We start from the raw sequence: 27,764 nt of genomic DNA, 5'->3' as shown, positions 1-27,764 counted from the left end.
TCTCTATCTACCCCCCCCTCTCTATCTACCCCCCCCCTCTCTATCTATCCCCCCCTCTATCTATCCCCCCCTCTATCTATCCCCCCTCTCTATCTACCCCCTCTCTATCTACCCCCCTCTCTATCTACCCCCTCTCTATCTATCCCCCCTCTCTATCTACCCCCCTCTCTATCTACCCCCCTCTCTATCTACCCCCCCCTCTCTCCCCCCCCCTCTCTACCCCCCCCCTCTACTCCCCCCCCTCTCTACTCCCCCCCTCTCTACTCCCCCCCCCTCTCTACTTCCCCCCCTCTCTACTCCCCCCCCCTCTCTACCCCCCCCCCTCTCTACCCCCCCTCTCTACCCCCCCCTCTCTACCCCCCCCTCTCTACCCCCCCTCTCTACCCCCCCTCTCTACCCCCCCCTTCTACCCCCCCCCCTCTAACCCCCCCCTCTCTACCCCCCCTCTCTACCCCCCCTTCTACCCCCCCTCTAACCCCCCCCTCTCTACCCCCCCTCTCCCCCCCCCCCCTCTACCCCCCCCCCCTCTCTACCCCCCCCCTCTACCCCCCCCCTCTCTACCCCCCCCTCTAACCCCCCCCTCTAACCCCCCCCTCTCTACCCCCCCCTCTCTACCCCCCCCCCTCTACCCCCCCTCTCTACCCCCTCCCCACCCCCTCCCCCTCTACCCCCCCCTCTACCCCCCCCACTCTACCCCCCCACTCTACCCCCCCCTCTACTCCCCCCTCTCTACCCCCCCCTCTCTACCCCCCCTCTCTACCCCCCCCCTCTCTACCCCCCCTCTCTACCCCCCCTCTCTACCCCCCCTCTCTACCCCCCCTCTCTACCCCCCCTCTCTACCCCCCCTCTCTACCCCCCCCCTCTCTACCCCCCCCCTCTCTACCCCCCCCTCTCTACCCCCCCCTCTCTACCCCCCCCCTCTACCCCCCCTTCTACCCCCCCTCTCTAACCCCCCCCTCTCTACCCCCCCCCTCTCTACCCCCCCCTCTCTACCCCCCCCTCTCTACCCCCCCCCTCTACTACCCCCCCCTCTACTACCCCCCCCCTCTACTACCCCCCCTCTACTACCCCCCCTCTCTACCCCCCCTCTCTACCCCCCCTCTCTACCCCCTCCCCCCTCTACCCCCCCACTCTACCCCCCCCTCTCTACTTCCCCCCTCTCTACCCCCCATCTCTACCACCCCCTCTCTACCCCCCCCTCTCTAACCCCCCCATCTCTACCCCCCATCTCTACCCCCCCCTCTACCCCCCCCCTCTCTACCCACCTCTACTCCCCCCCCCTCTCTACTCCCCCCCCCTCTCTACTCCCCCCCCTCTCTACTCCCCCCCTCTCTACTCCCCCCTCTCTACTCCCCCCCTCTCTACCCCCCATCTCTACCCCCCCCCTCTACCCCCCCTCTCTACCCACCTCTACTCCCCCCCTCTCTACTCCCCCCTCTCTACTCCCCCCCCTCTCTACTCCCCCCCTCTCTACTCTACTCCCCCCCCTCTCTACTCCCCCCCTCTCTACTTCCCCCCCTCTCTACTCCCCCCCCCTCATACTCCCCCCCTCTCTACTCCCCCCCCTCTCTACTCCCCCCCTCTACTCCCCCCCCTTCTCTACTTCCCCCCCCTCTCTACTTCCCCCCCCTCTCTACTCCCCCCCTCTCTACTCCCCCCCTCTCTACTCCCCCCCCTCACTACTCCCCCCTTCACTACTCCCCCCCCTCTCTACTCCCCCCCCTCTCTACTCCCCCCCCTCTCTACTCCCCTCCCTCTCTACTCCCCCTCTCTACTCTCCCCCCCTCCTACTTCCCCCCCCCTCTCTACTCACCCCCCCTCTCTACTCCCCCCTCTCTTCTCCCCCCTTCTCTACTCCCCCCCTCTCTACTCCCCCCCCTCTCTACTCCCCCCCCTCTCTACTCCCCCCCCCTCTCTAACTCCCCCCCCTCCTCTACTCGCCCCTCCCTCTCTACTCCCCCCTCTCTACTCCCCCAGCTCCTACTCACCCCCCTCCTCATACCTCCCCCCTGCTCTACTCCCCCCCTCTCTAACTCCCCCCGCCTCTCTACTTCTCTGACTTCCCCCCCTCTCTACTCCCCCCCTCTCTACTGCATCATAATCCCCCCTCATCTCCTTCCCCCCTCCCTCTACTCCCCCTCTCTACACTACTCCCCCCTCCTCTGCTACTCCCCCCCCCTTCTCTACTCCCCCCCCTCTCTACTCTCCCCCCTCTCTACTCCCCCTCGCTACCCCCTCTCTACTCCCCCCTCTTCCTATCTCCCCCCTCGTCTAACTCCCCCTCCTCTCTCACTCCCCCCCTCTCTAACTCCCCCCCCTTCTCTACTCCCCCCCTCCTCTAACCTCCCCCCCTCTCTCCTCCCCCCCTCTCTACTCCCCCCTCTCTACTCCCCCCCGCTCTACTCCCCCCCCTCTCTACTCTCCCCCTCTCTACTCCCCCCTCTCTACTCTCCCCCCTCTCTACTCCCCCCACTCTCTTCTCCCCCCCCTCTCTACCCCCCCCCTCTACTCCCCCCTCTCTACTCCCCCCCCTCTCTACTCCCCCCCTCTCTACTCCCCCCCTCTCTACTTCCCCCCCCTCTCTACTCCCCCCCTCTCTACTCCCCCCCTCTCTACTCCCCCCCTCTCTACTCTCCCCCCTCTCTCAACTCTCTCCCCCTCTACTACTCCCTCTCTACCTTACCCCCCCTCTCTACTCTACTTCCCCCTCTCTACGCTCCCCTATATATCTCTCTCCCCCCCTCTCTACTTACTCCCCCCCCCCCTCTCTACTCCCCCCCCTCTCTCTACTCCCCCCCTCTCCGACTCCCCCCTCTCTAACTTCCCCCCTCTCTACTTCCCCCCTCTCCTAACTACGCCCCCCCTCTACTCTCCCCCCCTCGCTCCTCCACCCCTCTCTCCTCCGCCCCCTCTCTCCTCCCCACCCTCTCCTCCTCCCCCCCCTCTCCTCCCCTTCTCCTCCCCCCCCCTCTCCTCCCCCCCTCTCTCCTCCCCCCCCTCTCTACTCCCCCCCCTCTCTACTCCCCCCCCCTCTCTCCTCCCCCTCTCTCTCCCCCCCTCTACTCCCCCCTCTACTCCCCCCTACTCCTCCCCCCCCCTCTACTCCCCCCCCTCTCTACTCCCCCCCCTCTCTACTCCCCCCCTCTCTACTCCCCCCCTCTCTACTTCCCCCCTCTCTACTCCCCCCCTCTCTACTACTCCCCCCTCTCTACTCCCCCCCCTCTCTACTCCCCCCCCTCTCTACTCCCCCCCCTCTCTACTCTCTACTCCCCCCCCCTCTCTACTCCCCCCCCCTCTCTACTCCCCCCCTCTCTACTCCCCCCCCTCTCTACTCCCCCCCTCTCTACTCCCCCCCTCTCTACTCCCCCCCTCTCTACTCCCCCCCTCTCTCTACTCCCCCCCCCTCTCTACTCCCCCCTCTCTCTACTCTCCCCCCCCTCCCTCCTCCCCCCCCTCTCTCCTCCCCCCCCTCTCTCCTCCCCCCCCTCTCTCCTCCCCCCTCCTCTCTACCCCCCCCTCTACTTCCCCCCCCCTCTACTCCCCCACCCTCTCTACTCCCCCCCCTCTCTACTCCCCCCCTCTCTACTCCCCCCCTCTCTACTCCCCCCCTCTCTACTCCCCCCCCTCTACTCCCCCCTCTCTACTCCCCCCCCTCTACTCCCCCCCCTCTCTACTCCCCCCCTCTCTACTCCCCCCCTCTCTACTCCCCCCCCTCTACTCTCCCCCCTCTCTACTCTCCCCCCTCTCTACTCCCCCCCTCTCTACTCCCCCCCTCTCTACTCCCCCCCCTCTCTACTCCCCCCCCCTCTCTACTCCCCCCCTTCTCTACTCCCCCCCTCACTACTACCCCCCCTCACTACTACCCCCCCCCCTCACTACTACCCCCCCTCCCCTCTAGGGATTGAAGAGGGAGGGTGAAGAGGAGGAGGGAGTGCTGGGGGATGAGGAGAAATGAGCCGCGCCAGCGCAGTTGGGGGCTCTGCATGAGTGGTGCAATATTGCGTTGGGGGAAAGGCTTGCATTGGGGGAAAGGGTGAGTGGTGGAATCTTGTGTCGGGGGAGCAGACCCAACAGGTCTGTACTTGGTCTAGTACAATTATAAAACTGACTTTATACTCTCAATTATTTCAATATAGTTTCCGTCTATCATAAGCAACTCACAATATCCTTATAATTTGTTTTATTCAGATCAAATTTATTTCCACTTTTTATGTGAAATTTTACGAGATAATTTCCACTATTTGCTTAACAAATACTTTAACCACATGATTATAAATTAATTATTTCATATTACAGAGCAATAGATCTAAAATAGGTTGTTCCCTTGTTGCATCCTTATTTTTCTGATCTGGTGATATTACACTCAATTGATTGCAGTTTTAAATTCAACATATGAGCTTAAAACTTTATGATGGGAAAGCATGTTCAAGAGCAATGTAATATTTTTACCATATCCGTAAATACATATTATGTAATTTGCTGTGTAATTATTCAGGTAGATGGCTAACAAAAGCCATGCCTTTTCAGACTTAGTGATTTAATGTTGCAGAATTATTTTGCATTATAAACTGTGGATTTAAAAAGAATGCATGGTTTTATCAGCATTGATGTTCAAAGGAGGTTATGATTTTGCTGAAGAGTAGTTTAATCTCTGCGTTGATTCATAGAAATACTCTGAAGTGATCCGGTAAGCCACACAGTTCTAGAGCAATTATAGATGGCCAATAAATGTTCGCCAAGCAAAACAAAACAAGCTTTTAAAAAAAGGATTTGTGCTAACATCACTATTCTAAGGGCAATAATCTTCACAGTGGCCTAGACATTAAATATTAACAGGAGGACGGCACTGAGGTATTGTCACACTCTAGATTTGAACATAGCTATTTTAACACGGGTGGAGTCTCTTATGCTTCTCTTTTTATGCTTGAGTACTTTCTAATCTACAAATCCTCACCTCATCCTGAACTTTGTGTGAATAAGGACCCTGGTAAATATGGCATGAAGCAGAATAACATTAGAAGATTTTAACTTAAGCTAAATAATCGTGCGCCACAAACAAAGTGCTGGAGTTACCCGCTGAGTTACTGCAACACTTTTTAAATAATTTTTGTTGCTTGACAACAACTAAACATCCTCAATACATAGTTCAATACATAGTTCAAAACTAAACCTCCTCCTTGTTATTTTGTCCTGGTCTAGTGACAAGAAAGCCACAGTTGTTCCAGATGAAATATTTAATGCCTCTGATGGAGTTCCCATTGGTAGTGTGAACTTGAGCAAGAACTTGTTGACTGCAGTCCCTTCCAGGTAGGTCCAATATACCTACTGCTTGTGATCCTGCGTTGTGTAGTAACATTTAAGAACATTCCAATTCATAGCATAATCTCGGGTCACAGTAGTGTTTGAAATACAAATAAATCAGTTTCAAATGTATTCTAGTACTAAGAAACATTTAATGCAGTAAGTAATTAGTTAATGAGTGAAAAGAAAACAGTGTATCCTGTAGTATTTTGCATAAATGTTAATTTTTGGTATGCTTTAAAGAATCTTTTGCAAATACAAATCCACTTATTGGGTTATTGTAAAATGACATGTATTCTGATAATTGTAATTTCATTTTTCTCCTTTGTTTAGTATCCAATTCTGAATTAGAATTATGATTCATTTTCCTGTAATGTAAAAAGAAACAAACGCAGTAGACCTAAATAAAATCCTAGCATGGCTGATAAACGGTGTACATGAGTGCAACACAAGTACCAGATCATAACCATTTCTGATAAGACAAGGTGCAATCACCTACCCTTGATATTTTATTAGCATAATCTGCACAAATTGCGCCCCCTTCCCAGTTAAGATTCCTGGAGTCACAATTGACCAGAAACACAACTACACCAGCCACACAAATGCTGTGGAGATGAAAGAAGAACAGATACGATGTATCTTACTGTAAAGGTATCACTTTCTGAAATACCAAAGCCTTTACATCTTACCAGTCAAAACTCAAGCTTGTGATAGATTACACTCCAATTATCCATCACACAAACCAACACCAAACAACACCATCCACCCCTGCCTTCCTACTTGACTCCATCTACACTTCAAGGGGAAGCAGCAAGCAGTATCAAGGACCATTCCAACCCTGGTCATTCTCTCTTCTCCCCTCACCCTTTGGGATACAAAAGGTTGAAAGCACGTACCACCAGATTCAAGATTAGACTTGTGAACGGACCTCTTGGACACTAAGGATGCATTCCCGATCTTCCAATATCATGATACTTGTGACAATAATGGAGCAATAACAATAGAATGGATGAGTGTAGAATAATTCCAAGTTGACATCGTTCTGGACAAAGTAGCCTGCTTGACTGGATCTCTATCAACCACCTGCAGAAGCTTTTAAAATAGCCCCTCCCCAACCTATAATTGGAACTATTTAATAGGACGAGGGGTCATGAATTTATAGAATACAGAAACAGACTTTTGGCCCATGTTCATGCCAAGCATTCATCATCCCTTTGGCCTGAATTTGGTCCATATCATTCAATGCCTTGCCTAAATTATGTGTCTGTTTTAATGTTTCTTGTACTGGTGATTATATCTCATTCCACCACCTCCTTTGACTGCTATGTAATTACTACTATGTAATTTTATATACCTCAATCAGGTTACCTTTCAGCCTCCTTTGCTCCAGAAAAAACAAGCCCAGCTCATCTAAGCTCTCTCCATAACTAAAGTCCTCTAATCCAGTCAACCTCCTTTGCATTCTCTCCAGTGCAAATGTGTCCTTCCTAGAGTATGGTGCCAGAACTGCACACAATAACCAAGCTGTTTAGAGATTCAGCTTGGAAACAGGCCCTTCAGCTCACCGGGTCTGCGCCAACAAACGATCGCCCGTACATTTCACTTTGACGTGATCATAAGGTATCATTCATTAAAATTCTTAAGGGGTTGGACAGGCTAGATGCAGGAAGATTGTTCCCGATGTTGGGGAAGTCCAGAACAAGGGGTCACAGTTTAAGGATAAGGGGGAAATCTTTTAGGACCGAGATGAGGAAAACATTTTTCACACAGAGGGTGGTGAATCTCTGGAATTCTCTGCCACAGAAGGTAGTTGAGGCCAGTTCATTGGCTATATTTAAGACGGAGTTAGATGTGGCCCTTGTGGCTAAAGGGATCAGGGGATATGGAGAGAAGGCAGGTACAGGATACTGAGATGGATGATCAGCCATGATCATATTGAATGGCGGTGCAGGCTCGAAGGGCCGAATGGCCTACTCCTGCACCTATTTTCTATGTTTCTATGTCTATGTTTCATTTAATTTACAGAAGCCAATTAACCTACAAACCTGTACGTCTTTAGGATTTAGTTTAGTTTGGAGATACAGCATGGAAACAGGCTATCTGGCCCACCATGTTCGTGCCGACTAGCGATCCCTGTACACTAGTTCTATCTTCCGCACTAGGAACAATTTACAGAAGCCAATTAACCTAAAAACCTGTATATCTTTGGATTGTGGGAGGAAATGTGAGCGCCCAAATAGCACACAGGTCTCTGAAATTACAGCCCGGCCGGAGCAGGCAGATCCATTCCCATAGCCGACTTTCGAGGCCACTTTGCTGGCCCACATCAAGGTCCCTGGACGGGCGAGGCAGACCATTCTGGTACCATTGGACTCCTTGCGGATGCTGTGACTTCTGTTTGTTCGACAAAATAGATAATCCAGAAAGGCTCTGGCTCCTTGATGCTTGGGGCCCGTGTCTTGGGGGAAAAAGGGATACTTTGTTCCATCATCTTCACACAAACAACATTTAAGAAGCAGAAACTGAACATGCAATACTAGGATGATGATTACAAAGACAATTAATCCTTGAACCAAGGAGTTTCTAATCAATCCCAGCCATTCCATTGCCCATCCCCACATAAACCATGGACTCTTCCTATTACCGTCGTGTATCTTGGCTGTTGCTTTGCGGATGCAGTCAGCCGGATGAGTTTGAGTTTAGTTTATTGTCATGTGTACCGAGATACAGTGAAAAGCTTTTGCAGCGTGCTAATGAGTCAGTGGAAAGACAATACATGATTACAATTGAGCCTTCCACCGTGTACAGATACATGAAAAGAGAATAGGTACACAAAAATGCTGGAGAAACTCAGTGGGTGCAGCAGCATCTATGGAGTGAAGGAAATAGGCGACGTTTCGGGCCGAAACCCTTCTTCAGAAATGTGAATGAGAATGATGTGAATAACATGAAAAGAGAATGATGTGAATAACATTTAGTGCAAGATAAAGTCAGTAATGTCTGATCAAAGGTAGTCCAATGTCTCCAATGAGGTAGATAGTAGTTCAGGACTAAGAAGAGTCTCGACCCGAAACGTCACCCATTCCTTCTCTCCAGAGATACTGCCTGTCCCGCTGAGTTACTCCAGCATTTTGTGTCTACCTTTGATTTAAACCAGCATCTGCAGTTCTTTCCTGCACAGTAGTTCACGACTGCTCTCTTGTGGTAATAATAACAGCTGGGAAAAAATCTGTCCCTGAATCTAGAGGTGTGCTTTTACATACTTCTATACCTTTTGTTCAATGGGAGAGGGGAGAAGAGGAAGTGACCAGGGTGCGACTCGTCCTTGATTATGCTGGTGACCTTGCCAAGATAGCGTGAGGTATATGTACGGGATTCACAATGATATGGTCGTATCTGAACTCACTTATTCATAGTAGACAGAGAGTTGTGGTGGAAGCTAGATATTCTAACTGGAGACCTGTGACCAGTGGAATTCCACAGGGATCTGTGCTGGGATCTCTGATGTTTGTAATGTATATAAATGACCTAGATGTAATATAGTCTGAAGAAGGGTCTCGACCCGAAAAGTCACCCATTCCTTCTCTCCAGAGATACTGCCTGTCCCGCTGAATTACTCCAGCATTTTGTGTCTACTTTAGATGTAATATAGATGGGTCTCTGTAAGTAAGTTTGCTGACAACACCAAAATTAGGGGAGCTACAGTGAGGAAGGCTGTCATAAGATACAGCAAGATATAGATCAGCTGCAGAAATGGGCAGAGAAATGGCAGATGGAATTTAACCCGAACAAGTGCAAGAGAGTTGTACTTTGGAAGGTTGATTGTTAGGCGAGAGTTTACAGTTAATAGCAAGTCCCTTAACAGCATTGATGTGCAGAGGATCTTGGATCAGAGGATAGTTCACTAAAAGGCGCAGCGCAGGTAGATAGGGTGCAAAAGAATGCATTTGGTGTGCATACCTTCAATGCTACTGGTATTGAATATAAGAGTTAGGAAGGAGTGATGGAGTGCCAGAGGACTTCGGTTAGGCTGCTCATGGAGTATTGCAAGCAGTTCTGGTTGTTCCATTACAGGAAAGATGGGGAAGTTTACCAGAATACTGCCTGGATTAAAGGTTCAATTACAGGGAGAGGTTGGATAGACTTGGATTGTTTTCTCTGGAACATTGGAGGTTGAGGGGAGACTTGATAGAATTATATAAAACTAGACTACCCTGTCACACTGGAGGCCTGGTCCCCCAACGCAACCCGTTCCACAGTGCAATATTCCACCACTCACCCATAGCCCCCAACTACGCAGGCGCGACTCATTTCCCCTCATCCCTCCCCCTCTTCCTCCCTCCCTCTCCTTTCCCCTACCCTCAGTCACTCCCTCCCTCCCTCCATAATCCTCTCCCCTCCCTACTCCCCTCCTCTCCCTCTATCCCCTCTCCTCCCCCACTCTCCCACCCCAGGATCTAGAAGTTGCCGCTCCTCTCCCTTCTAGCGTGTCCCTGAGGAGCATCAGCCGTCGGCGCCCTCAGAGCCGGGCCTCTGATCGGCCCGGAAGTACCAGCAGCTATGGCCGTGCCTGCCGGTGTGTGGGCGGAGGGGGGTTCTGGGGGTGGGGGGAGAGCTCGGTAGCGTTATCACGTACCGTTTTTGCGCAAATAGAAAAACCGCGCAAACCAGAAGAGCACAAGATCAGAGTTTTAGTTATGTATAGATAGATTATGAGGTTTAGATAGGTTAGGCAGTCAAAATCTTTTTCCCAGGTTGAAATGTCCAACACTAGAGGGCATAGCTATAAGGTGAGATGGGGAAAGTTTTAATGGAAATATGCGTGGCAAGTTTTTTTTGGTATGGGTCTGGAATGTTTCACCAGGGCTTGTGGTGGAGGCAGATACGATTATGGCGTTTACACAGCATTTAGATGAGCACAGGGAAGTGTAGGGAATAGAGGGATATGTTTTAGGCAGATTAGATCAGCTAGGCATCATGTTCAGCACAAACATTGTGGGCCGTGGGGCTTGTCCCTGTGCTGTACTGTTCTCAGTTCTATGCGTACTGGTCTATAGTTTTCAGGTTGAAAAGTTGCATTAGGGCATTAGCACTGAGAATGGAGCGGGAAGATACCAGTGTGCAGAAGTACTTGGGAGATATGAGACAGGGAGGTGGTAGGTGATGGATGGAACTAGACAAAGATGATGGGCAGATGGAGCTAGTTTGAGGGCGTATTGGGATAATGAGTCTTGGTGATAAGGTAGCAATAAGAGCCTGTGGGCTTTTACTGGATCTTGGTGGCTAGTCTACACCTGAGATGGACACAGAGAGATCCAGATAGGGCAGGGAAGAGTCAGTGACGGCGACACCATTTGCCTGGGAAATTTTGTGGCACATTTTAGCCCCTCTAATTTCTTGTTTGTTATTACTTGCTTTTATGCTTCCCAAAGGCTTCATCTGATTTCAGCTTCTTAAACATTCCACATGCTTTTTTCTTTTTTTTGATTCAACTTATAATATTTATTGTCCATAGTTTCCATGGAGTAAAGAGCATTTTCTCTGGATCAGTCTTTGTTTCAGTCCTATTTGAACCAACACACCCAACTGTTTATGTGGTACATAAACATACATCTGGATCTCTCTGTGTCCATGTCAGGTGCAGACTAGCCACCAAGATCCAATGAAAGCCCACAGGCTCCTCTCGCTACCTTGATTATACATCTCCCTCCTTGCCTCCATTCTACTTTCTCAGTTCCTCTGTCTCTGTTGCATTTGCTCGTGTGGAATGAGCACAAGACGCTCCACAAAGATGATTCTGAAGTATTGACGAGAGCTACCTAGCTACCTCCACTACAGTGGACAGAGCCGCTGACTGTATCTCATCTATTTCCTGTTCCTCTGCTCTTGCTTCACCTGCTGGGTAGAGCAGTCCCCAGTCCTTCCATTTCACGAGCCTCTTCATTCAACTACTATCCTTTTCAATTGGCAGGTATAATTCCTCCTGTAGGATGTGTATGTAGGATGTGGGTATTCAGAGGAACTGCTGGTGTCCCTGATGACTACACCTGTGGGAAGTGTGCCTAGATGCAGCTCCTTACAAACCTTGTTGGGAAACTGGAGCTGCAGCTGGATGACTTGGGATCTTCCTAGGGAATGAGAGCTTCACAGATAGGAGTTATAGCGCGGTGGGCACGCCTAGAGTACAAGATGAAAGTAGATGGGTGACCATGATGGAAGGGAGTAGGCAGAGAGTGCAGGTGACCCCTGTGGCCATTCAATCAAGGCAGTTATACCCTTTTGGATACTGTTGAGGGGGATGGCCCATCAGGGGTGAGCATCAGTAGCAGTCAGGTCTGTGGCACTGTGGGGAAGCGAAATCTCAGGTAGGGCCAAAGTGGTAGGAGACTCATTAGTTGGGGGGAGGGGGTCAGGCAGGAAACTCTGTGGCAGCAATCGAGATTCCAGAATAGTGTGTTGCCTTCGTGGGGCCAGGGTTCAGTATGTCTCCGAGCGGCTGCATAACATTCTCAAAGTGGTGGGTGTGCTCCCAGAAGTCATTGTGCACGTTGGCACAAAACATCCCAAGAAAAGGGATCAGGTCCTATAAAGTAAATATAGGGGGTTCGGGAAAAGGGTAAAAAGCAGGACATGTATGGTAGTGATCTCTGGATTACTCCTTATGCCACATGCTGGTGTGGTTAGGAATAGGAAGATAGACCGATGAGTGCGTGGCTGAGGAGTTGGTGCAGGGGGCAAAGGTGACCTATACAAGAGGGACAGTTACACCTGAAATGGAGAGGAACCAGTATCGTGGCACGCAGGTTTGGTTGTGCTTCACAGGTGGGTTTAAACTAGATTGACAAGGGGGCAGAATCCAATGCAGAACCAAGGGAGATGAGAGGCTGGAAGTCAATATGGAAGGTGATGAAAGCAAGTTTAGTTGGGAGGATAAGCACGAGCATGGCAGGGAGCGAGGAAGACTTTTGGATTGAATTGCAATTATTTTAATGCAAGAGGCCTGGCAGGGAAGGGAGATGAACTAGGGCGTTGATAGGTATATATGACTGGGACATTGTAGCCATTACAGAAAACTGGCGAAAGAGTGACAGGATCGACAGCTGAATGTTCCATGGTACAGGTGCTACAGGTGAGATGGAGCTGGTGTGGGGGGAGGGGGGGGGGGGGGTGTAAAAGAGGTAGGGGTATTGCTTCATTGATTAAGGAGAACGTCACCACAGTAGTGTGAGATGACATCATTGATGGCTCATCCAGTGAGCTATATGGGTGGAACTACGAAATAGAAAGGGGATGATCAATATATAGTACACTTGTTGATCAATATAGTACATTTGAAATGCCCCTATAGCCGCCAAATAGTCGATGGGATTTCAAAAACAAATGTACCGGAAGATTGCAGGAAGCTGCAAGACTAATAGGTTTGTCATAGTAGGGGATTTTAACTTTCCCAATGTAGATGGGACTAAGGGCTAAGACGGGGTGGAATTTGTCAAATGTGTTCAGGAAAGTTTCCTCAGGGCTGTACATGTTGAAGTTGTGTGTGCCATTCTCGTTGCCACAATACAAGAAGGATGTACAGGCTTTGAAAAAGGTGCAGAGAAGGTTTACCAGAATGATGACTGGATTAGAGGGTATTAACTACAAGGAGAGGTTGGACAGACTTGGATTGTCTTCTTTCGAATGCCAGAGGTTGAGGGGAGACCTGATAGAAGTATATAAAATTATTAGAGGTAGACAGTTGGAATCTTTTTGCCATGATGGAAATATCAAATATCAAATGTTTGTATAAGCAGATGCAGTATAATGTGGATAAATGTGAGGTTATCCATTTTGGTGGCAAAAACAGGAAAGCAGACTATTATCTAAATGGTGGCCGACTAGGAAAAAGGGAGATGCAGCGAGACCTGGATGTCATGGTACACCAGTCATTGAAAGTAGGCATGCAGGTGCAGCAGGCAGTGAAGAAAGCGAATGGTATGTTAGCTTTCATAGCAAAAGGATTTGAGTATAGGAGCAGGGAGGTTCTACTGCAGTTGTACAGGGTCTTGGTGAGACCACACCTGGAGTATTGCGTACAGTTTTGGTCTCCAAATCTGAGGAAGGACATTATTGCCATAGAGGGAGTGCAGAGAAGGTTCACCAGACTGATTCCTGGGATGTCAGGACTGTCTTATGAAGAAAGACTGGATAGACTTGGTTTATACGCTCTAGAATTTAGGAGATTGAGAGGGGATCTTATAGAAACTTATAAAATTCTTAAGGGGTTGGACAGGCTAGATGCAGGAAGATTGCTCCCGATGTTGGGGAAGTCCAGGACAAGGGGTCACAGCTTAAGGATAAGGGGGAAATCCTTTAAAACCGAGATGAGAAGAACTTTTTTCACACAGAGAGTGGTGAATCTCTGGAACTCTCTGCCACAGAGGGTAGTCGAGGCCAGTTCATTGGCTATATTAAGAGGGAGTTAGATGTGGCCCTTGTGGCTAAGGGGATCAGAGGGTATGGAGAGAAGGCAGGTACGGGATACTGAGTTGGATGATCAGCCATGATCATATTGAATGGCGGTGCAGGCTCGAAGGGACGAATGGCCTACTCCTGCACCTAATTTCTATGTTTCTATGTTTCTAATATTAATATTATCTTTTTGTGCAGGATTACAGAACTGAAGGCCACAGTGACTGATGTAAATCTTGGTTTTAACAAGCTTGGTTCAATTTCCTTGGAACTTTGCACACTGGAGCACCTGCTACATCTGGATCTTAGGTATGTTGGGATCTTGCATACATGTGTGATGCTCTAATTTGTGACTTCTGGGGCAACGTAGATCCATTCATCTTTTACAAAAAATGACCCTTCAAATTTTTTTTGCTTAATAATTAGGTGGAAATTCCACCTGTGATAAACAACATGGAGTATGAAGGAATAGGTCTTTAGCAAGACTTTTGACAAGGTCCTGATGGTAGATTGGTCCAGGTGAGATCTCGTAACATCCAGTGTGTGCTTGCAAGTTGGATAAAAAATTAGCTTGGGGAAGGATGCAGATGCTTGTTTATCAGATTGGAGGCCTGTGACCAGTGCTGTGCACATAAATCTGTGCTGGGTCCCCTGCAGTAGTCCTGCCAAAACAAGTGTTGCCATAATATGAATTGAATATAAAGCGAGTGATGAATTTGGCAACATTATTTGCATTATACGGGCTGAATTGGTTATAGCATAATTTTGATTAGGAACTAGAGAACCGCTTAAAAATTACCCATTCCTTCTCTCCAGAGATGCTGCCTGTGACGCTGAGTTATTCCAGCATTTTGTGTCTACCTCTTAAAAAGTACCTTGGAAATTGACAAGCTGGACAATACTGTCTTGGTTTTAAACAAGATAGGGGACAAAAATAAATGTTTCCATGTAACTTGCTTACAGTATTGAAATACATTTGTCTCTTAAGAATACTGTTGCTACTTTAATTACAGGTGGCCATTGAAAATGGCAAGCGATCACTTCTGCTGACACTTGTATTCAACATCCTTTTGTATCTTTAGCTTAGATTAACAAAAATAAACTTATTGGTATTGAAATTACCTTTATTTAAAAAAAATCCTACAGGAAGGATAACCTTGTTATTACAAGTCTGAAACACTCTAACCATTAACGCCCTATCGCCCATTGGCACAATTGTCTTTATACGATGATTTTCTAAAATACGAGGTATCTTTGAATGCAACTGTCATGTTGTAGCAGAACTACCGGTTTATTAATGATTTAGATGAGAATGTAGGTGACATGATTCGAAAGTTTGCAGATGTCAACTTTGTGGTTTAGCTGACTGAAGAAGGTTGCCTAAGGTTACAGCAGAATCTAGATCAACTGGGTAAAGGACAAGTGTGAAGTGATGCATTTTGGGAAGTTAGACCAGGGTAACATTTGCACAGACAGGCCCACCGGGAGTTTTGTAGAACAGGGAAAACTTGGCGTACAAGTTCATCATCCCAGATTGTGGCGACAAATGTATAGGTTGTTGGTGAGACTGCACCTGGAATATTTTGGTCAGTTCTTGTTGCCCTACTATAGGAAGGATATGATTAAGCGATTAAGCTAGAGAGTATGCAGTAAAGATTCACAAGGATATTGCCAGGACAGGCGAGAGATTCAGTTATAAGGGAAACTGGATAAGCTGCAACGTTTTTCTTTGAGTGAGGAAGGCTGAGCAGGTGACCTTATAGAGGTTTAAAAATATCATGAAGGGCATAGATAAGATAATGGTCACAGTCTTTTTCCCAGGGTAGGGGAGCCTAAAACTGTTCACATCTGGTTGCCCCATTACAGGAAAGATGTGAGGCTTTGGAGATGGTGCAGAGGAGATTTACCAGAATGCTGCCTGGATTAGAAGGATCAGCTCCAGGGAGATGTTGGATAGACTTGGATTGTTTGTTGGAATGCCTGAGGTTGAGGGTAGACTTGATAAAGTATATAAAATTATGAGAGGCATTGGCTTTACTGCATTTAAATCTATTTTGGATTACAATCCTCTCTATCATCAACAGTTCTCTGGCCACTGGCACTGTTCCAACCTGTTTCAAGCTCGCGGTGGTCCAGCCCCTCCTGAAAAAAACGAATCTAGACCCCACCTTGCCTAGTAACTACAGACCTATTTCCAAACCCCCCCCCCCCCCGTTTTGATCCCACCCATTTTTTGTAATCCGGATTTTAAAACCCGGTGAAATCTCCGCTTTTGGCGACAGTGGGGGTGGGACCGCTGATGGAGGGCGCCGATTCTGGACGAGAGAGATGTCGGTCAGCAGGCAATGGGGGCGGGACCATGATGATTCAGTGCGATGATTGGAGGACGAAGGTGTCGGTCAGAGGCGAAAGTAAGGGGGGGGGGGTGGTGGGACTGAGGATAGAGCGCAGTGATTGGAGGAGGAAGATGTGCCAAAACACTCGGCAGACCTGCACCGCAGCCAGGATTGATCCCGGCTCTCCGGCGCTGCAATCGCTGCCGAACCGCCACTGGACCATCCTCGTCCCCACCCGAGAGCCCCCCCCCCCCCAAGCCCGAGGGTGGCCAGAGACGTCGGGAGTCAGACGGAAGCGGTGCCCCCAGGCCCACAGCCAGCGCATAGAAGCAGCGCTAAACCCAGCTCAACTCTGCCTGTCCCGCCAGGTTAACCTACAGCCCTGCCTGGATTTACGAGAAATATGTCATCAGTCCAGGCATGACCAGGCGAGACAGGCAGAGTTGAGCTGCATTTTGCGCTGAATTGAGCCTCCGAAGCCTCGCGCGTGTGTGTGAGTGTGTGCATGCGCGCGCGTCCGCCAAGATATTGTGTCCCCCCCTGTCCCCGGTCCCCTCCATATTTTGATAGCGATTTCCGTGCCTGCAGGGAGTACAAATACTTTGGAGTGTACCTGGACAGTAAAACTAGACGGGTCCAGGAAAACTGAGGCCCTGTACAAGAAGGGACAGAGCCGGCTGTACTTTTTGAGAAGGCTCCGCTCCTTCAACGTCTGCAGTAAGATGCTGCAGATGTTCTACCAATCGGTGGTAGCCAGTGGCATCTTATTTGCTGCTGTGTGTTGGGGTAGCAGGGCTATGGCCACGGACACCAATAGGATTAACAAACTCATCAGGAAGGCTGGCTCTGTCCTAGGGGCGGGGTTGGATTCGTGGGAGGTAGTCTTGGAGGGGTAGATTGAGACTGACTCCTTTTTTCCCCCCCCTCCCGACTCCTCCCCCCCCCCCCCCCCCCCCCCCCCCCCCCCCCCAACCTTTGCACATCTCCAATTCTTTCCATGTCACTTTAATTTCATGTTTCATGTATTTTGTGCATTTATGACTGTTGGCAGATCAATTTCCCTCCTGGGATCATTAAAGGTCCATCGTACCATATCGTATGCCGTCAGCTGGTCAAGTATGCATAAATGGTTGCTATAACCATATAACAATTACAGCACGGAAACATGCCATCTCGACCCTTCTAGTCCGTGCCGAACACGTATTCTCCCCTAGTCCCATATACCTGCACTCAGACCATAACCCTCCATTCCTGTCCCGTCCATATAACTATCCAATTTATTTTTAAATGATAAAAACGAACCTGCCTCCACCACCTTCACTGGAAGCTCATTCCACACAGCCACCACTCTCTGAGTAAAGAAGTTCCCACTCATGTTATCCCTAAACCTCTGTCCCTTAATTCTCAAGTCATGTCCCCTTGTTTGAATCTTCCCTACTCTCAGTGGGAAAAGCTTATCCACGTCAACTCTGTCTATCCCTCTCATCATTTTAAAGACCTCTATCAAGTCCCCCCTTAACCTTCTGCGCTCCAAAGAATAAAGCCCTAACTTGTTCAACCTTTCTCTGTAACTTAGTTGCTGAAACCCAGGCAACATTCTAGTAAATCTCCTCTGTACTCTCTCTATTTTGTTGACATCCTTCCTATAATTAGGCGACCAAAATTGTACACCATACTCCAGAATTGGCCTCACCAATGCCTTGTACAATTTTAACATTACATCCCAACTTCTATACTCAATGCTCTGATTTATAAAGGCCAGCACACCAAAAGCTTTCTTTACCACCCTATCTACATGAGATTCCACTTTCAGGGAACTGTGCAGTTATTCCCAGATCCCTCTGTTCACCTGCATTCTTCAATTCCCTACCATTTACCATGAACGTCCTATGGAAATGAAATCAATCTTTATTTGCATACTTTTGGATGCTACTGTATCAGTGGGGTTGCTTCTGAGCACCAGTGCAGTGTGATCACAAAAGCTATATTAAGATCACATAGTCTATATTAAGTTTCTCAGCAAACTTTTTTCAGTTGTACTTTTATAACTTGTTACTAAAAGAGTCTTATAGTTTTAAAAGATAACATGATTGGTGGGACTTGCGGGAGGATGATGAAGATTTGGTCAGTAAGGTGTGTAGGTGGTCGGTACAAATGAAACTTGTACTTCTGCACATATGATAACTTTCTGACATTACCTTATCATTATTATTTCCTTTATTCTAAGAAATAACCTTTTGACTTCACTGCCTATGGAAATGAAAAGACTGCAACGATTACAAACTGTAATCCTCTCAGTTAACAGGTCAGTATTTTATTTGGGGTTAATGTAGTATTCAAACTTTGTTCTTTAGATGACAGATTATAGATATTATCTTGCGTTTTTTAGGACTGGTGTGAATTTATTTCCATCTGCATATAACATTCAAAGTAGCTTCTATCTGTTCTGCTGAGAAAACCAGTATGAACAGAACATCTTCATTCAGAACAGTATTCTTGCATTCAAAACCTACATCATTTATTTAGTCCACACACAGATGAAGCAGCAACATACTTGTATGTCATGAAAGGCCCAAGTTACTTCACACATGAAGACGACTTTGGGGGCAGGTGAATATATTGGTTTATTAGTGTCACACATACTGAGAAACAGTGGAAAAACTTTGTTATCTTGGTAAAAAATAACAAAAAAATATCTGTATCTGTTAACAATTAAAACCATACAACGGGTAGTGCAAAAAGAAAAGAATGCAGAAGCAGAAAAGTGCAGAATATAGTGTTTCCAGCTGCAGAGAAAATGTAGATAAGAAAAAGTGCAACAAGGTAAACAGGCCTGTGACTAGTGGAGTGCCTCAGAGATTAGTGTTGGGCTCATTGAGAATAAGAGTCATGAAGTAATGATGCAGCTCTATAAGACTTTGATTAGGCTGCATTTGGAGTATTATTTGCAGTTCTGATCACTTATTACAGGAAGGATATGGAGGCTTTGGAGAGGGAGAGATTTGACTGACTTTGATTGTTTTCTCTGGAACACCGGAGATTGAGGGGAGATCTGATGGTGCTGCATAAAATTGTGAAAGGTGTAGGTAAAGTAAACGGTCAAAATCATTTCCCCAGGGTGGTAATGTCAAAGACTGGAGGGCATAGCTGAATGTGGGATTGGCAAAGCCTAAAGGAGATGCGCAAGGTCAGTTTTATTTTTTTACAGAGATGGGTAGGTACCTGGAGCGTGCTGCCACGGGTTACGGTGGACAGAGTTACGCTTTGGAGGGAATGGAGGATATTGAACATTGAACAGTACAGCACAAGAACAGACCCTTCGGTCCACAATGTCTGTGCCGAACATGATGCCAAGACCAACTCTTATCTGCCCGCATGTAATCCATGTCCCTCCATTCCCTGCATATCCATATTCCTATCCAAAAGTCTCCTGCATGTTGTATCTGCCTCAATCACCACCTCTGGCAGCTCGTTCCAGGCACTGCTAAAATAAAACGCCCCACATATCTATTTAAACTTTGCCTCTCCCACTGTAAAGCTAAGCCCTTTAGTATTTGATTTTTCTATCCTGGGAAAAAGTTCTATTCTATCTATGCCTCTCATAATTCTATTTGCTTCTATCAGGACTCCCTGCAACCTCAGTCATTCCAGAGAAAATAATCCAAATCTTCTACACCCTTTCCAAAGCCTCCACATCTTTCCTGTAATGGGGCGACCTGAGCTGCATGCAATTGCATTTGAACTCCCAAAATGCAACACCTCAGGCTTGATTGGATTAAGATCCATCTGCCATTTCTCCGCCTATTCGCGTAGTCGATCTACATCCCAATCCATACTTTGACAACCTTCCTCATAATCCGCAAACTGAGTAACCTTGGTGTCATCTGCAAATTTACTAACCGACCCATCTACGTTTATGTCCAAGTCATTTATATATATCACAAACAACTGAGGTCCCAGCACAGATCCCTGTGGAACTTCACCTGTCACAAACCGGCAGCCTGAATAATGTCCGATCACAACCCTCTGTCTTCTATCAGTAAGCCAGTTCTGAATCCATATGAATAAGTCCCTGTTCATCTTGTGCATCTTAATCTTTTGGCAACAAAATGCCTTACTAGAATCCATGTAGACAATATCCACTGCTCTACCCTCATTGATCACCTTCGTCACCTAAACAAAAATGGGAATTAATCCAATCCCTAAGAAACGTCTCCCAGTAGCTTCCCTATCACTTAAGTGAGGCTCACTAGCCAATAATTCCATGGATTCTCCCTACTTTCCTCCTTAAATAAAGGAACAACATTAGCTATTCTCCAGTCCTCCGGAACCTTGCCTGTAGCTAGAGAATATGCGAAGATCTAAATCAAGGTTCCTGCAATCTCTTTTGCCTCTCTCAATAACCTTGATAGATCCCATCAGGTCTGCAGATTTAACCATGTTAAGCCCCCGTCCCACTTTCACGACCTAATTGGCAACCTCTGCCGAGTTTGCCCTTGACTCATACTCGCAGCATGGTTGCCACGAGGTCGTAGGAGGTCTTCATAACTCTTCTTCATGCTCGTGAGTGGTCTCCGCGTAATCGTGGCCTCCAATGGGTCACGGCATTTTTTCCAGCCTGATAAGAAAATGTCCACGAGTAAAAAAAAGTCGGCATGGATAAAATTGACACTTTTTACTCGTAGGTAGGTCGTAGGCAGGTCATAGTAGGTCCTGATGGTAGTCATAGGCCGGGCACTGGCCCGAGCAAAAAAAAGCAAAACATGACATCATTTTATCATGTGATCATTTTCCACTTGTAGCTAGTCGTAGTTGGTCTTAGGTATGGAAGATTGAGGTCGAGGGGGGTCGTAGGAGGTATTTTACTTTGGCGAGTCAACACGACCTTGACCTTTTTTTCAACACGTCTAAGGTCTTCTAAACTCGTGGATTAGGTCGTCCAAGTGGGACAGGCCCTTTAATGCTCTTCAAGAGCCCCAACACCTCCGCCTTCTTAATCTCAAACTGTCCTTGCATATTAGAATTCTCCACATTGATCACGCTGTTCTCCCTGTCCTTCACCTTGGTGAAAACAGATGCTTGTTTAGTAGCTCGCCTATATCCGCAGACTCCAAGCACAAATTCCCTCCCGCCAATGCCATTTTGTGTCTCTTTTTGTCTATTCTAATCGCCCACTGAGGTTCATTCCTCCTTTCTTTATATTCCTCAAAGGCCCTGTCTGATCCTATCCTATTAAACCTTGCATGCATTTCTTTTTGACCAAATTTACAACCTCTTTGGTCATCCGTGTCCTTACTTTGTCATCCTGTTCCCTCTCCTTACTAGAACATTGCTGGTTCTGAACTTGATCAATTGCCATTTATAGCCACAGTCGCGAGTCAGATAAAGACTTGCCCAATAATAACTGTTCCCAGTGAACCCTCCAGAACTCCTGCCCAATAACGTAGTTTGCCTTGCACCAATTTTATACCTTTCCGCAAAGTCCAACCTTCTCCCTATTCAAAACTTTCTTAAAACTGTGGAGTTGTGATCACTATCCCCAAAATGCTCTTCCACTGTAAGACCAGTCACCTGGCCTGGCTCATTTCCTAACACAAGGTTCAGTATGTTCCTTTCTCAGGTTGGACTTTCCACATACTGTTTCTAAGAAATCCTCTTAGATACACTTTACAAATTATGCTTTGTCTAAGCCTGTCTGAGCATGTTCTAGTCAATATTGGGGAAATTAAAGTCTCCCACTTAGACAACCCTGTTACTTTGGTAATGTGTATATATATCTGCTCCTCTTTCTCCCGCTTGCTATTGGGGGACTATAGTGCTATCCCTTTAGTATGCTGGCTCCTTTCTTAATTCTAAGCTCTATCCATATCTCCTCTGTGGGCGAACCCTCCAGTATGACCTCCTGGAGTGCTGCCGTGATTAGTAAATCGCCTCCTCCAACTCTTCTGCCTCCCTCACAATCACTTCAGAAACATCGGAACATTGAGATGCCCTCTCCCAACCACGTTTCTGCAATGGTCACAACATCAAGCATTGATACCATACAGCATCCAGGTATACCATACAGCATCCTGAAAACCATGCTTCAAAATCAGCTTCTTCCAGCTACCGTAAGGCTCTTGAACACTGCATTACACTAACCACTACTTCAGCAACTGTGGATTTTGTTTTGGTTGCACTACAGACTTTGGTTTGGTATATTATGGTCTGGTTACCTAATATTACAGATTATTAATTTATTATATTTATTGTATATTTCTGCGTTTTGCATCAATGTGCCTGTAAAGCTGCAGTAAGAATTGTATTGGTCTGTTGCCGGACATGAATAAAACCCCACAAACTGATCAAGTTTATCCAAGGTCATTGTGAGAAGCTAGTGAAGAAATTGCAGGACCCCCTGGCAGAGGTATTTGTATTAGCAGTCTTGGTTGAGGTACTGGAAGGCCGAGGCTGGTTATTGTTATGCCTCTATTTAAGAAAGGCTGCAAAGAAAAGCCTGGGAACTACGGAGCAGTGAGCCTAACATCAGTGGTGGATAAGTTATTGAAGGGCAGAGCAGGTCAGATCATCAGAGAGACGGGATCAACTAGTATTTGAAAAGGCATGGACTGATTAGGGATAGTCAGTACGGCTTAGTGCATGGGAATTATTTTCTCATAAATTTGATTGAGTTTTTGAAGAGGTGACCAAGAAGGTTATGGAGAGCAGTGCAGTAGATGTTATTTATATGGATTTGACTAGGTAGACTGATAGTAGACTGATATGGAAGGTTAGATCACATGGGAACCATGACAAGCCAGCCAGTGCAAAACTGGCTTGACGATGGAAGAGCAAGGGTGATATATGCGGACACACAGTACTGGTGTAAATCAGCGGTTCAGGCAGCATCCCTGGAGAACGTGGATAGGTGATGCTTTGGGTCAGGACCCTTCTTCAGACTGATGAGATTTTGCAGTGATGCAGTCAAACTGTAGAAACCAGGAATTGCAGATGCTTGTTCAAAAAGGACGCAAAGTGCTGGTATTGAATTTTTAGGAAAGACTGGATAGACTTTTTTCCCTGGGTGTAGGAGGCTGAGGAATGGCAGAGGTGTATGTAATAGTGAGAGGTAATGTGAATCACCACAGTCTTTTCCCCGGGGTCGGGGAGTTTAGAACAAGAGGGCATAGGTTCAAGGTGAGAGGAGAAAAAAAATTATCGAAACCTGAGGAGCAACATTTTCACACAGAGGGTGATGGGTATGTGGAATGAGCTGCCATAGGAAGTGCAGAATTGGAGGAATATGGTCCGGATGCAGACAAGTGGGTCTTGGTTGGTTAGGCAACTTGCTCGGCATGGGCCGAAGAGCTTGTTTCCATGCTGTATTGCTCATGACCAAAAGCTTAGTCAAAATATAGTTTAAATGGTGGATTTGAAAGGAACAAAGACAATGACAGGGAATTTATTGAGGAAAATTTCATGGCATGGTGTGTGAATGAATGAAAACAGAACAGCTGGTCCAGGTGTGTAGAAAGTGGAGTAGATTAACATTTAAAGATGAACACTTTTGACAAAATGTCAATTCCATCCACATTATTTGGACAAATGATGTTGAATTTCATGAGTTCAGACTATGTTACTCCTTGTAAGTGAAATCTGTCAGCTTTCTTCATCTGGTTCATTTTCTTTTTTTATTATTATTCCACATCCATCAAGCAATGTTAACAGGATGCAGATACCAACAATATTATGTTATTATTTTGCTACCTGCTTAACCATTTGCAGTAGGTGGTAAACAAAGATGGAAAAATACTGTATCAATGGATGTATTTTTGTGATCATTAAAGGAATTATTGGTGTGTTCTAGCTTTGCGTTCATGGGCTCTTTAGTTAAACCTTTTATTAAAAACATTTATAAATTCCATACACAAAGCTTAAATCATGAGCAGATATTCATAGAATGGCCTCGGAAAAAAATTGTGGATTAATTACAGAGGCCCAATTCTACGCAATTATAATGACCCATTTATTTTTGTGTCAATGATGGATTATCGGATAATAATTTGCATTTATCAATAACTTGCTGGATTTTTTTTAATGTCTTATTAACCACACTTCATTTGCTGCCCTCAGATTTAAAGAATTCCCTGATGCCTTATACCATATTCCAGCACTGGAAACTATTCTTCTTAGTAACAATCAGGTTGGAGCAATTGATTCTGTCCAGTTGATGCAACTTAACAGACTAACTACACTGGATATGCAGAACAATGACCTAATGCATGTACCGCCAGAGCTGGGAAATTGCATAAACCTAAGGTGAAGACTTGTAATTATTAATTTTCTTCACACCTTGTATATTTGGTCCCATTGTTCATCTTCCTCAGACCTGGTGACCTCCACCAATCACATCCCTCCCTCTGTTGTACCCCCCCTCTTCCCTACCTGAATCCACCAGTCCATCCCACCTCACCTCACCGGATGCACAGGCCATGAGCCAGCTCTTGCCCCTCCTCTTTAGATTGGCTATCTTCATCAGTTTTCAATCCAGAGGAAGGATCTTGACATGAAACATTGATTCTCCATTTCCATCCACTGATGTTGCCTGACCTGTTCCTCCAGCAGGTTATTATAGGAGCAGAATTAAACCATTCGGCTCATCAAGTCTACTCCATCATTCAATTAAGGCTGATTCCCTCGCAACCCCATTCTTCTGCCTTCTCCCCATAACCCCTGACACTCTTACTAATCAAGAATCAGTCAATCTGCACCTTAAATATACCCAATGACTTGGCCTCCACCCTCTGACTAAAGAAATTCCTCCTCATCTTTTTGAAGGTATGGTATTGCTTTTGCAAGATTCCAGCATCTGCAATCTCCTGTGTCTGTATGGTTAATTATATAGATTTACATATAAAAGGACATGTTTTGTAATTTAGAAATTAAATATGGATATTATGTAAACATTTTTTAATATTTGTGTACTCATACATCTTCAGTTTATTTGGCTAAAGTAAAGCATGAATGATTAGTTTAAGAACATACTGTCACTGAGATTGTTTGAATTATGAATATGCTATTAATGTACTCAGCAACTTCAATCAATAATCATTTGAAGATCACATTTTGATGGACCATAACCATGTTATTGTGTGCCTTTGACTTTCCTTTAGTTGGCAGTAGTGACCCAAGCTATTCTGCACCAGAATGTGAAATAAAGAATGATTGAGATTGCTAAGCTACTATGTCTCACCCAGCTGTTGAGTTAAGCCCCTGTCCCACTGTACGAGGTCATTCACGAGTTCTCCCGAGTTTTCCCCTGATTTGAAGTCGTAGAATGTCCGTAGCGGGTCCGTAGGAGTTCGTGGATGTCTCGTAGTGGCTCGTAATGCTAACGGCAGGTACTCGGGGAAACCCGGTAACTCGTGAAGTTTTTTCAACACTGATAAATGTCCACGAGGAAAAAATATATATACTCTATCTATCAATATCCCTTTCTCTCTCTCTCTCACCCCCCTTTCTTTCTCTCTCTATCTCTCTCTATCTCTCTCATCTCTCTCTATCTCTTTCTCTCTATCTCTATCTCTATCTCCCCCCCCCCTCTCCCCAGTCTCTCTCGCACTCTCTATTTCTCTTTCTCTCTCCCTATTTTTGTCTTTCTCTATTTATCTTTCACTCTCTCGTTCTCTCTCTCTCATTCTTTCTTCCTCTGTCTCCCACTATCTCCATTTATCTCTTCTCTCTCTCTCTCTCTCTATTCCTTCTCTCCAGAGATGCTGCCTGACTCACCCGCTGAGTAACTCCAGCTTGCGCTCTCTCTCTCTCTCTCTCTCTCTCTCGTGTAGGAAGGAACTGCAGGCGCCGAGTTTAAACCGAAGATCGACATAAAAAAAGCTGGAGTAACTCAGCGGGTCAGGCAGCATCTCTGGATCTCTGTATCTTTATAGTTTCCCTCTCCCCTGACTCTCAGTCTGAAGAAGGATCTCGACCAGACACGTCACCTATTCCTTGTCTCAGGCTGCTTGACTCACCCGCTGAGTAACTCCAGCTTTCTCTCTCTCTCTTTCTGTTCCTACTGCGGAATCTAAAAAAATTCTCCCCTTGTCCCCGGCGGTGTGTGGTTTACAAGTGTGAATGTAACCGGGCTGGGGACGGCAGCGAGCAACGCAAGCGTGGAACAAATTGTTGATTTGGAAAGGCATGTTGCTCTCTCTCTCTCTCTCTCTCTCTCCGCTGCGATCATCTATCTTGGGGGCCAAAGGGATGGAGGATAGGGGGAGCAAAACATTCCCCTTAAAGTGGAGGGGGAATCATGTGATCAATTTTCCACTCGTGGCTGCTCGTCGTTGGTTCAAGAGTACCTCGGAGAGGAACGTAGGAGACCGGAGAATGAGAAGTCAACGGAATACGTAGACATACTTGTGGAAGGTCGTAGGAGTTCATAGACTACCAGGAGTTTGATTTTTTTTTAAATTCGGCTCTTGGGTAAATTTGCATCGTGGGACAGGACCTTAAATCTTAAATGATAGTTCCATGTTCTCTTCTTTTGCATATTCAGTTAAGTTTTAATTTGTATTTCCTTGTATACTTTTCCATCTTCCCAGAAATTGTGATTTCTATGTTGAATAATAACCACATGACTATATAACACTATCTTTAGCATTCAACAAATGTGCCACCTTATGTTTTGTAGATCTCTCTTACTTGAAGGGAATCCATTTCGTAATTTAAGGCCAGCTATTTTAGCCAGAGGAACAACGGCAGTGCTGGAATATCTGAGGAGCCGCATTCCTACATAAACGTGTGCCTTTGAGAATAAGATTTTTTTTTTTTTAATAGATTAATGTGAATAAAATTTGTGGGTTCTGGTGAGAAGGTTTGTTTATTTTGTGAGTATTTTCTTGATTACTTCTGTTTCTGTAGGTCTCAAAATTTGAATAAGATGTTTTGTTATGCTCTGCTTGTTTTGAATGCTACTGATTACATTATCATTTCAGTCTATATGCATATTGTGTTTAGTACATATTCTTTGAACATTTTTGAATTTTAATTTGCTCAGATTTTTTGGGGGGGAATTTGTATAAAAAAGAATGCAGTAGGATAGATTTTACTATTCAAAGTTAATAACATTCTCCTCTCTCCATTCTCCCTCATCTTTCACGCCCCGTCCATATTTCTTCAACATTTCCACAAATACTCCCTTCCTTTTACAAAGCAGTAAGCCTATTATTCACATGTTATTCACATCTGAAATATACATTTTTGATGTCTTGCCTTCCTATTATTGGGTTGCTTTACTCATGATGATGAATTTCACAAACTTTGGAACAGAATGATTTGTACCTTGCTGGTGGTTGTGAAATTCATCAACTGAGTTGAAAATGTTCCATTGACGAAGTTGATCAGATTAATTTGAAAGTGCTGTTTAAAAAAAAGATCTTGATTGGCAGTGAAATCTAGCAATAATCATCTGTTTTGCTACTTGGAAATTTGAAACTCATATCAAATATGTCAGCTGTACAGACTTTTGAAACATTACATGTGGGAAAATAATCTCATGATAATTATATTTTTTGTCAACTGCTAAATTTGCTCAATGTTTTAGCAAGACAAAATTATAGCTGTTGCTTGATTCATAATTTAACAGATACATTCCAATCCATTTAATATTATAAATAATTTTATTAACTTTTAATC

At 46.1% G+C, this 27,764-nt stretch overlaps 1 protein-coding gene across 2 annotated transcripts in view; it reads left to right on the top strand.

The window, feature by feature from the left end:
- The window catches only part of lrrc40 (leucine rich repeat containing 40), a 54,174-nt gene extending 26,686 nt beyond the window's left edge, over positions 1-27,488 (top strand). For both annotated transcript variants that reach the window (XM_033028485.1, XM_033028484.1), the window contains exons 11-15: positions 5,200-5,307; positions 13,951-14,061; positions 18,316-18,393; positions 24,201-24,386; positions 26,761-27,488. In XM_033028485.1, coding sequence (XP_032884376.1) covers positions 5,200-5,307; positions 13,951-14,061; positions 18,316-18,393; positions 24,201-24,386; positions 26,761-26,866 — 589 coding nt within the window. In that variant the 3' untranslated portion in view covers positions 26,867-27,488. The remainder of the gene's footprint in view (positions 1-5,199; positions 5,308-13,950; positions 14,062-18,315; positions 18,394-24,200; positions 24,387-26,760) is intronic.
- Positions 27,489-27,764: the final 276 nt, after the last annotated feature.

Source organism: Amblyraja radiata, chromosome 10, assembly GCF_010909765.2.
Source record: "Amblyraja radiata isolate CabotCenter1 chromosome 10, sAmbRad1.1.pri, whole genome shotgun sequence".
In the NCBI taxonomy this organism is placed as follows: domain Eukaryota; kingdom Metazoa; phylum Chordata; class Chondrichthyes; order Rajiformes; family Rajidae; genus Amblyraja; species Amblyraja radiata.
The sequence above is the reverse complement of the archived record's forward strand: the minus strand, read 5'-3'. Positions and strand labels throughout refer to the sequence as shown.